At 43.7% G+C, this 12,121-nt stretch overlaps 1 protein-coding gene across 1 annotated transcript; it reads left to right on the top strand.

Moving 5' to 3' along the window:
• The first annotated feature begins 3,459 nt into the window (after positions 1 to 3,459).
• LOC109427192 (uncharacterized) lies at positions 3,460 to 4,515 on the top strand. Its single transcript, XM_019702704.3, has 2 exons — positions 3,460 to 3,866; positions 3,932 to 4,515. The coding sequence occupies exon 2, from the start codon at positions 3,951 to 3,953 to the stop codon at positions 4,455 to 4,457; it is 507 nt and encodes a 168-aa protein (XP_019558249.2). The 5' UTR covers positions 3,460 to 3,866; positions 3,932 to 3,950; the 3' UTR covers positions 4,458 to 4,515.
• The last annotated feature ends 7,606 nt before the right edge of the window (positions 4,516 to 12,121 follow it).

Genomic DNA, 12,121 nt, shown 5'->3' with positions numbered 1-12,121 from the left:
ACTCATTAATATGGGCAGTAATATCCATTAATATCGACTAATATTATATTAGTTCAGTAATATCGATTATGCACATCAAGGTGGCTGTGATTTTTTTATACACGCAGACTACTGACGTATGGAGGTAAATATATTGAGTTATGCAGTTCATTACGGTAGGCAAGTTTTCAATATTATCTTAATAATTGAACTTATAGCGAAATATTTTTTAATTTTAGACTAAACTTTAACTGAGGGGCATCTACATGCGGCGCACAGTGTAAAAAAAAACAGGACCCGGGATAAAGCCCAGAACACGACCAAATTCAGTTTCTCACCAAGACCCCAGCCTCGTCTTGCGACCGAGACCATTTCTACCTGGCAAAACCTACCCAATCGAATTCTGGGTCGCGTTGGCTGATGACTTCACGTCGGTCTGCCATAGCATCAGAATCACCAGAATTACTAACGGAATGTGGTTCTGTGAGGGGTTTCAGTGATCAACGCCAACGGGCGTTCTTCATGGACATAGAAATTTCATGTTTAATGCTATAGAGCTTGCTGACGTTTATTCACCTCTCTCTTTCAAACATGCAGGCGGGATAGGATTTGTTTTCATCGGGAAACCTTTCCCGATGAAAACAAATCCTATCCCGCCTGCATGTTTGAAAGAGAGAGGTGAATAAACGTCAGCAAGCTCTATACCTGAAATAAATCTTCATTATTTTATTACAATTAAATTTCTTTTAATTTACCAAGAAAATTGATCATTGTGAAACGATTTCAAAATATCCCATGGTACAGTCCGGGAAGTTTCGGACAAAAAATGGATCACAACAGCGATATATTCACATATGAAATCTTCCAAAGTACAAATTACTTTGGTTGATGGCTTTTTGATCAAAGCTTGGTAGTATTTTTTTGTGTGGGGACTAGGATTGATTCCGGCCAGGGAAAGGTATTCGGCCTTCGAGACTCCCACAAATAGACCACCCATGTGAAAGTGGTCCCGGTCGTCGATCAAAACCCACGACCACTCGGTTGTCGACTCCTCTACGAAACTGAATTCAATCGTGTTTCGAATCCCATAGTGCGGCGAATGGGATTTTGCCGCAGCACGTACTGAACAATAAACAACTCTGTATTTCAATGTTAGCCACCATGGATATTACGCTCATTGAAAATGAGCTGCAGTCTAGGCTGCAGTTCTTGGTCCTCATCAAAAAGGACCATCTGAGAGCAGCAGGAATTAAATCACAAAAATAGAAACATGTTGTATGCGGTACTTTCGACCGGTTCGAGTGTCCAAATTATGATGGGCTCCTCTAGTTCAAATGTGATGTTTTGACAACTACAAACAACGCCAACATATCAATGAGCACTTGATAATATTATTAATACCAATATTAATATCCGTAATATTTGTAATACGAGATCGAGTGTCCCACCCCATGCGTTGAAATGTTTCAAAACGAGGCTTTGCACAAAAGTTCACGCGGTCTATGGTCCACTGCATGAATTTGTGCTGGCCTGCTTACTCTCACAGAAAATTTTACGTTTGGGAGGTGCCGACACCGCTCAAACGTCAAATTTCGTGTGAGAGTAAAGCCTGGAACACATAGCGTCCGTTCCGTCGAGGTTTGCGTTTTTTTGACAGTTTTCCCATGAGAAATGTGTCAAATTACTGTCACGCACACGCAAACGGATGCGTTGTGTGGGGCACTTAAGCAGGCCAGTATTTATGTATAGGGCACTGCATGAAATTCTCATCTTCTCTTTCACTCTTACAGAATTTATGTAAACAAGGCCAAGAAACGTCAAAATCCCATACAAAATCAAAACAATGCAGTGCCCTATAGGGCACTGCACTGTTTTGATTTTGTATGGGGTTTTGACGTTTCTTGGCCTTGTTGTTTTCAAAATTTCTTTAAGAGTGAAAGAGAAGGAGACCCAAGTAACCACGAAGCCGTATATAAGTGCACCAATTTTGCCATATATTTATAATTAAAATTGTGAATATAATGCTGCATTACTTTAAACACCTCATTAAAGTAATATTAAAGTCGAAAAGGGCCCCACTAAAATCCAATTAGTGCCACATATTGCAGCACGCTGACAGCCATTGCTAAAGTAACATAAATGCATGTGCTGTACATTTGCATTTGCACATGCTTGATACGTGCAACTAGAAAAACCAAAACAAAAATCTATTTTTAGCACCGGTTTCGTTATCGACGGTACTGATGCCACGTGAATGTTTTGACCATTATTTTTTTGTCGCCGGGTCGGGAGTCGAACCAGAAGTGTTGAAGACCGCTAGATGAGTTCCATACGCGCTAGTGCCTTGGATTGTTTCTGCTGCAGTGATAACAACAGATATTTCATCAACTTAAAGGAAACTGTTGTTCTGTCTCAATCATTGCAGTAGAGGGCAAAACGACTATGTCATATGTAATAGAATACAGTAATTTATCACAATCTGATAAATTACTGATAAATACATAATGCATTTTCGAAGATATTTAATCAATATAGGAAAATGAAAAGCACGATTAAAACACCCTTCGCTTCGCATACTTCTCATATGCTAATTGTGGTTTCCATCATTATTGGCATGTGATAGCAGCCTACAGAAAAGAGAAAAGGTCATCTTTAAAAAGGTTTTGCTGTCGTCGATCGGTGGCTCAAACGGGGATTAAGTTGGCGGGGAGTCGAACCAGAAACGTTGAAGACCGCTTGAGTTGACCGTAAAGTTGTTCTATCTTCTTGATTTCATTTGTTTACCATTAGAGTCAAGCTTTTATAATTGTATTGTTAGAGCAAACTTTGCTAGTTTGTGCATTGCATTTGTTCAGTTTTTGCAGTGTTGAATTATTGAAGTATCTTATATCACCATTTAATGGACCCTAATGTAAAGAAAAATGCAATGCATCATTACATTGATAATGCCAATCTAAAGGATTATTGCATGACAAGTGTGGAATTACTGCATTTCGCATTGCAAAGGTTGATATTCAGTCTAATTCGTGCAATGATATAATGCTTATGGTTACTTGGGGAGAACTTCATGCAGTGACCTATAATAAATTCATGCAGTATAGGTCACTGCATGGAATTCTCTCCTTCTCTTTCACTCTTAAAGAAATTTTGAAAACAACAAGGCCAAGAAACGTCAAAACCCCATACAAAATCAAAACAGTGCAGTGCGGGAAGATTCAAAAATTACGTCCATCGTTTTTCGGGATTTCTAGACCCCCCCTCCCCCCTCTGTCACGCAATTTCCCTATACCCAATACACGTACTGTCACACTTTTCTAGACCCCCCCCCTCCCCCAAATGTTGGACGTAATTTTTGAACGTTCCCTGTCCTATATTGTGTGTATTTTGCTCATTTCTATGAAACTTTATCTTAGCGTGTATTTTGATGGCAGTTCTCAATGTTTCAACAAACAAGTTCTCAAAATGAAAATTATTGAATAGGGTACTGCAAGCACCTGATCTAACCTCACTTTGTCTGACAGTTCAGCGAGCTTGTTTACAAGGTGTTAGAATTTTTAACGAGCGGCGAAAATTAAATTTACGTTTTCCATCCCGAAACCATTATGGTACGGAAATATCAATTATATTCAGCTCTACTAGTACAAAACTAATCGTCTAATTACCGTTTTACTGAAATTACATCGAAAAACAGTTTTGCCGGATCTCCGCCAGAGACTAAGTCCATGTAAACAAGCTCGCTGAACTGTCAGTGCACGGCTTCGTGACGTCATCTTGCAGTATCCTATTTGAAAAAAAAAAATGTTATTGTTCTTCCAGCCTCGGAGGACTCTCGGAGACCTTTAATTTTTCAGTGAAAATCTTAAAATTTACTGAAAAAACTAAGATAGGTAAATGTAAATATTTATGCTTTTTAAAGTTATAATATCGTTTAATTTACTCAACTGTTTTTCAGCTTTCCAAAAACCGCAACAATGACCGAAATAAGTCGCTCCTTCAAGATTCAAAAGTCCTCGGATGAGCGGTCTTGCCCCTCAGAGGACAACAAGCGGCGCATCCGGAAGATGATTGAGGTGACCAGTTCGACGCGCTATATGACGTTCGTCGAGGGCGACGATGTACCAAACGACGGAATGGCTTTGGTACCTAGACGGCGCCCGGTCAATCACAATTTCTCCACCACTATGGTCGTGATCGATTCCAGCCTGGGAAATCTTCAAGACGCCGTCGGCGGCGAAAGGGTACGGTTCGGGTCCAGGTGCCGGAAGATGGCTCAGCAGTATGTGGAGCGCATTCAGGAGATGAACGGCAAGATGGAGAAATGTGCCAAGATGATGGTGAAGTACAGGAAGATGGATGGCCAGTTGAAGGACCAAAAGCGGAACACGGTTAAGGAGCTTCAGGGCGTCCTGAAGAACAGTCAGAAGAAGCGCGAGGAACGGGAGAAGATACTCTCGGGGCTCCTGAAGAAGATGGCTTAAGGAGGACATACTGCGAGTCTGCTGCCATTAGGTAAATAAGATTTTCTCTTCGAACGCAGTGGAAAACAACTAAACTCTTGACCTCTTGTTGAAATGATCACTTTTTGTCTATCTTGCACACCAAAGTGTACCGAAAGCACTGAAAGATTATATAGGGTTTGGTGCTAGTAATAAGCCTTTCTGCCTGAGCATGAGCATGATTGACCGCCCGCGGCGGTTGCTCCTTTGTTATTGCAAGGACATCTGCATTTACACAAAGAACCAGCAGATAATGCTTGGGACTAACCTTCTTATTGTGTAAATGCTTGCATCCCAATAGTGTAGGAGCATTTACCACAATCTCAGATGACTAAGTCTTAATTGATTCAAGTCTTGAATACGTGTAGGACGTCGTGGGGGGATGCTCTTCAAAATTGTAATGCTACTTTTTTCACTAGTTTTCACTTGAATATGCCTACCTTAGACCAGTGGTGCTCAGGCTGGAGGATACCGCGGGCCAAATTTGCAATTCGAGATCGACCTGCGGGCCGCACAAAACATCGATGCACAAAAACAACAAAAAGAACAATTCTAAAGCATATTTATTAAAAGGCAACCTTAGGGAAGATCGGGTAACCAACCCCGGTGGGAACTTTGGTCGTAGGCTGACAGGGAAGGGGGGGTTTACTTCGGTAAACTTGAGCGTCTGTTCTCCAGGAGGAGCGGCTCACAACAGCGTCTGATCCCCATGTTAGGGGCGGCTGATCTACGTTCGAGTGCCAAGGAAGGACTCTAAGCTCAACTGTGCACTATGGTCCTCCGGAAAGTAGGGGGTTGCTGTCAGGCCCTACGAGCCAGCCGTAAAAAACCATTGTAACGGAAAATCAGCCACAGAATAATACGAACCGAGACCAACGGCAACGACCCCAGCGAACAAAAAGGACTTGCGATTGGAAACTCGGTGTGGAACTGCCGATCTCTCAACTTCATTGGGAGCACCCGCATACTCGCCGACAGAAGGACCGCGGGTTCGGCATCGTAGCGCTGCAGGAGGTGTGTTGGACAGGATCTATGGTGCGAACGTTAAGAGGTAATCATACCATCTACCAGAGTTGCGGCAACACACGTGAGCTGGGAACAGCTTTCATCGTGATGGGTGATATGCAGAGGCGCGTGATCGGTTGGTGGCCGATCGACGAAATAATGTGCAGGTTGAGGATCAAAGGCCGATTCTTCAACTTTAGCATAATAAACGTGCACAGGCTACACTCCGGAAGTACTGATGATGACAAGGAAGCATTTTACGCGCAGCTCGAACGCGAGTACGATCGCTGCCCAAGCCACGACGTCAAGATCATCATAGGTGATTTGAACGCTCAGGTAGGCCAGGAGGAGGAATTCAGACCGACGATTGGTAAGTTCAGCGCCCACCAGCAGACGAACGAAAACGGCCTACGACTTATTGATTTCGCCGCCTCCAAAAATATGGCCATACGTAGCACCTTTTTCCAACACAGCCTCCCTTATCGTTACACCTGGAGATCACCACAGCAGACGGAATCTCAAATCGACCACGTTCTGATTGACGGACGGAACTTCTCCGACATTATCGACGTCAGGACCTATCGTGGCGCCAACATCGACTCCGATTACTATCTGGTGATGGTGAAACTGCGCCCAAAACTCTCCGTCATCAACAATGTACGGTACCGACGACCGCCACGGTACAACCTAGAGCGACTGAAGCAACCGGATGACGCCTCAGCATACGCGCAGAATCTCGAGGCCGCGTTGCCAGACGAGGGCGAGCTCGATGAGACCCCTATAGAGGACTGCTGGAGTACAGTGAAAGCAGCCATCAACGACGCAGCCGACAGCACCATCGGGTACGTGGAACGGAATCGACGGAACGAATGCTGCAGCAAGGGACTCGACAGAACGTGGAACGTTACAAACAGAAGCGGAAACAGCAGACCCGCCTCTTTCGAGAGAAAAAGTGCCGCCTGGAAGAAGCGGAGTGTGAAGAAATGGAACTGCTGTGCCGTTCCCAAAAAACACGGAAGTTCTATCGGAAGCTCAACGCATCCCGCAACGGCTTCGTGCCACGAGCCGAAATATGCAGGGATAAAGACGGAGGCCCACGCTATGTCTGAACCAGCAGATTATAAAAATTGAATGTACATCGGATGTTTTTCCGCAGAACATCAGTATTCAACCCATATTTTCATTTGCAGAAGATTTAAAAATATTCTATCGGTGAAAATTTTTCCATATATTTTGTATGGGAGCGAAATTGACCGAAAACGTGAATTACATGCAAATTTGTATGAAAAACAGCTAAAAAGATGAAAAAATCAAAATTTCCCCGATGAAATATTTTAAAAGTTTCTGCATATGATAATATAGCATGAATTCTGATATTCTGTGGAAAGAAACCCGATGTACATTCAATTTTAATAATCTTCTGGTTCAGACATAGCGTGAGGCCTTTTGACGGACGGACGTGAGGTGATCGAAAGGTGGAAGCAGCACTTCGATCAGCACTTGAACGGCGTGGAGAACGTAGGCACGGGAGCCCACGGCAACGTAGGAAACGACGACGCCAGTGCAGCGGAGGACGGAAATGAACCAACTCCCACGCTGAGGGAAGTTAAGGATGCCATTCTTTTTTTTTTTTTCCTTCTAAACCATAGGGGGATAAATCTGCTCATCAGACACCCTAACAGGAAGGTTAGGGTAGTGTGGGGATGAGGCCGTCTTCTACAATGCCGGTAGAAGCCAGGACTACTCTCTCCTCGACCCACTAAAACACATTCCTATGGTCGCCAAACCCTACGTCTCTCCGGAACCACCAAGAAGGTATTGCTTCAGAGAGGATGCCATTCACCAGCTCAAAACCAACAAAGCATCTGGTAAGGATGGTATCGCAGCTGAACTTATCAAGATGGGCCCAGAAAAGTTGGCCACCTGTCTGCATCGGCTGATAGTCAGGATCTGGGAAACCGAACAACTACCGGAGGAGTGGAAGGAAGGGGTAATCTGCCCCATTCACAAGAAAGGCGACCATTTGGAATGTGAGAACTTCAGGGCGATCACTATTTTGAATGCTGCCTACAAAGTGCTATCCCAGATCATCTTCCGTCGTCTGTCACCTAAAACAAATGAGTTCGTGGGAAGTTACCAAGCCGGTTTCATCGACGGCCGGTCGACAACCGACCAGATCTTCACCGTACGGCAAATCCGCCAGAAATGCCGTGAATACCAGGTCTCAACGCATCACCTGTTCATCGACTTCAAAGCGGCATACGACAGTATCGACCGCGCAGAGCTATGGAGAATCATGGACGAAAACGGCTTTCCTGGGAAGCTGACTAGACTGATTAAAGCAACGATGGACGGTGTGCAAAACTGCGTAAGGGTTTCGGGTGAACTATCTAGTTCATTCGAATATCGCCGGGGACTGCGACAAGGTGATGGACTCTCATGCCTACTCTTCAACATCGCTCTGGAAGGTGTGATGCGACGAGCCGGGCTCAACAGCCGGGGAACGATTTTCACAAAATCCGGACAATTTGTGTGCTTTGCGGACGACATGGACATTATTGCCAGAACATTTGGAACGGTGGCAGAGCTGTACACCCGCCTGAAACGCGAAACAGCAAAGGTCGGACTGGTGGTGAATGCCTGAAAAACAAAGTACATGCTAGTAGGCGGAACCGAAAACGACCGGATCCGTCTGGGTAGTAATGCTACGATAGACGGGGATACTTTCGAGGTGGTGGAGGAATTCGTCTACCTCGGATCCTTACTGACGGCTGACAACAACGTGAGCCGTGAAATTCGGAGGCGCATCATCAGCGGAAGTCGAGCCTACTACGGGCTCCAGAAGAAACTGCGGTCGAAAAAGATTCACCCACGTACCAAATGCACCATGTACAAAACGCTAATAAGACCGGTGATCCTCTACGGGCACGAGACATGGACCATGCTCGAGGAGGACCTACAAACACTCGGAGTTTTCGAGCGACGCGTGCTAAGGACGATCTTCGGCGGTGTGCAGGAGAACGGTGTGTGGCGGAGAAAAATGAACCACGAGCTCGCTGCACTTTACGGCGAACCCAGCATCCAGAAGGTGGCCAAGGCCGGAAGTATACGGTGGGCAGGGCATGTTGCAAGAATGCCGGACAACAACCCTGCAAAGCTGGTGTTTGCAACTGATCCGGTTGGCACAAGAAGGCGTGGAGCACAGAGAGCACGATGGGCGGACCAGGTGGAGCGTGACTTGGCGAGCATCGGGCGCGACCGAGGATGGAGAGCGGCAGCCACGAACCGTGTATTATGGAGAAATATTGTTGATTCTGTTTTATCTTGAATTTTATGTAATACTAAATAAATGAATGAATTTATTAAAAATCTGAACTGTTCATTTTAGATTCATAAGTTTGGTTGAGAAAAACGTTTGAGCTTCAAATTGAAATTTAAATAAACAATTTAGAAGTTGCCCCTAGAATTGCGTTGAAGCCACTTCAAGAACTTGTCAAGAAGCTTTTACAAGAATTTCTTTTAAATCGCTCCAAAAAGGTTTGCTGGATTTTCTCCTGAAATTTCTTGTGGAGTTGTTCCAGAAGGTTTTCGAGAAGTTTCTTTTAGTTTTTCTAGAATTCTCTAGGAACATCTCCAAGAACTCCTCTTAGATTTGCCTTTGGAACTGCCCTGAAGTTACTTCAGAAATTCCTCATTATTCGTTTCCAAGAATTTCTCCTAGAATAGCTTCCGGATTTTCCCGAAAATTTTCCAGGAGTTTTTTGAAGATTTTAGTAAATTCTTTCCATAAGTCTCTCCTAAAGTTGATGCAATACTTCATCATTAAATTTCTTCAAAATTTAGATTTTTAACAATTGTTTCCGGAAGTTTCTTCAACATTATCTTCTAAAGTTGCTGCATAAGTTGCTTCAAATTTTCCTCAGGCGTTCTAAGCATCTTTTGTGTCTTGATGCAGTTGGTTCTGGAATCTTGTTTGTAGTTACTCCTGAAAATTCTCTTTTTGTTGCTCGAGGAATTTATTCTAAAGTTTATAAGAAATTTCTGTTAGAGTGGCACCAAAACATTTTTCTAAGAGATGCTCCTATAATTTCCATGCATTATCGCCACAACTTTCTCATTGAGTTTCTCCATATATTACGCATTTCCCACCCCACTGGACCCCTTTCGCAGTTTGTATAAGTGCGGGATCGTGAATAAAACTGCGATTTGGCATCGAATCGTGTTGCTGTCTTCTGCGCACTTATGCATTACAAGATGCTGAATAAGTGCGCAGAAGACACCGACACGATTCAATGCAAAATCGCTGTTTTATTCACGATCTTATATTATCCGTTGCAAGAAAATAGAGAGCGACAATGGTGCAAAATCGCTAATAGACCTCCGCTCGTACGTTTAATCGTTCTGGTGTATTTTACAATAAGTGCGTGAATGGGCCAAAGAATACTGCGCCGAAAACACCAACACGATTTACCGTACTGGCGGAGGTACACGAGCACTTGCGCTCAAAAATTTTCGCGCAACGCATAATACTAACTGCGAAAGGGTTCCAGTGAGGTGGGAAATGCGCAATATTTCGCTTAGAGTTGCTTAAAATTTTCCTCCAATAATGTTTTCTGGAGTTTCTGCAAAAATGTATCCAAAAGTTTCTCCAAAAGGGCACAGGCATAAGCGTAACTAGGTCATAGCTCTAGGGGGGCCAAGGCCATGTCAATATAGATTTTTTATACTAAAAAGATACTTTTCGTCTGAATTGCATGGTATTTTTCCAAAATGGATTATTCTGGAGGGGGCCAGGCCCCCCCTGGCCACCCCCTATTTATGCCAATGGGCACAGGAGACGCTTTATGAATCTCGCCTGAGATTTTTTTCTTTAAATTCGTTCAGGAGTTTCGCTTGGACATATCAAATTGGATTCGTAAGTGAAAATGAAACAATATTGGCAACCAAGTTGAGATTTGTTGAGAATTTTGTCAAAAACTTCGTGTTTGTATGTTCTTTGGAAAGGCGAAATGTGAAATATTTGCTCAGCGTTGCATTGACTGCACTTAAAAACTGCAACTAATTTTTAAATGATTCAAGATTACACTTTTAACAAACTTTCATTTGATTCGTATTACTTATAAATAACAGTAAGCTGGCTTCGTGACTTAGCTGAAACACCGAAATATTTCGGAGTTGCGATTTCGAATCTTACCAGAACGGATTGTTCTTTTTGTGTTCAACACTGTGAAATTGATCAGCATTTTTTTTTTTGATTTCTTAATGAATTTAACGAGTTATTTCAAATAATCGTTCAAAAACTTCGATTCGTCTTAAAGTACTCCGCGGGCCGCATCTTAAGGCTTGGAGGGCCGCAGGATGAGCACCACTGCCTTAGACGAACAGCATCGATTTTTTTGTTGTTGAAGTTGGCGCGTATGAGTAGAAGTCTCACCGAGAGGACGAGTAACTTTTTCGCAAAGTCCACTCCATTTTGTCTATTTTGTCACTTACGCCCTGCCGTTTGCAGCATAGTTATCCCATGTTCATAGGGATTCTCATACAACAATGCTGTACACGGTAGCGCCAGTATTTGTTAAGTCCAGCTTTGGGCGAATAGTTAGATTCTTACCTTAGGCGATATCATTGTTCTATTCACGAATGACGGGCTTGGTGGTCTAGTGGCTACCGCTTCTGATTCGTATGCAGAAGGTCATGGATTCAATCCCTGGCCCGTCCCTTTCATCCTACTTTGTATCTTTCTATCCACTTTATCTCTCTCTCTCTCCCTCTTCTCTACTCATCACTAGAACCAGAAATGAATTGCAAAAATTTTTTTTTTTTTTTTTTTTTTTATCTGTATTAACGAGATTTTTAGCCCTAGGCTAGTTCATCTCGGGACCCACGCTTTACTTCCCTTCCGAAGGAAGAACTCACATTTTGCGAGTTTGTCGGGAGTGGGATTCGATCCCAGGTCCTCGGCGTGATAGTCAAGTGTTCTAACCATCACACCAGGTCCGCTCCACTAATTGCAAAAATTTGTTTCCCTTCCTTCCAACTTCCAGCACAGTGTATATAGCGCCTACAAGTTATGCAACCTGTGGAGCGGACCTGGTGTGATGGTAGGAACACAAGACTATCACGTCGAGGACCTGAGATCGAATCCCACTCCCGACATACTCACAAAATGCGGGTTCTTCTGAAGGGAAGGAAAACGTGGGTCCCGAGATGAGACTAGCCTAGGGTTAAAAATCTCGTTAATACAGACAAAAAACAAAGTTATGCAACCAAAGCGAACTGTGCCGCTTGTCCTTCATAGTAATCACCACACAATCTATCACCTTACGAACATTCCCAATCCATGGATATCGCATCACCGACCCAACGGTGACTCCCAGATCTCCCATCCTTTCCGTCTAACAAATACCCCAGCCCGTGATGGTTGCTCTCGGTCTTTAGTAGCAACAACCACCACACTCGTAACATTCCTTTCCCTTCCCAACTGACTTATAAGGACGTGGCCGGCGCCGTTTTTGATCAAAAATGTATGAGCTGCTTAAAATGCACTTTGAGAATAAGTTGAGTGTCCCAGCCCCCCCTAGTCAGATTTGATCGATTGATCGTAATCGTTGATCATTGTTCTACTTACGAATCCTCTGTTG

Source organism: Aedes albopictus, chromosome 3, assembly GCF_035046485.1.
Source record: "Aedes albopictus strain Foshan chromosome 3, AalbF5, whole genome shotgun sequence".
In the NCBI taxonomy this organism is placed as follows: Eukaryota; Metazoa; Arthropoda; class Insecta; order Diptera; family Culicidae; genus Aedes; species Aedes albopictus.
This window is presented reverse-complemented; position numbering and strand designations above follow the sequence as displayed.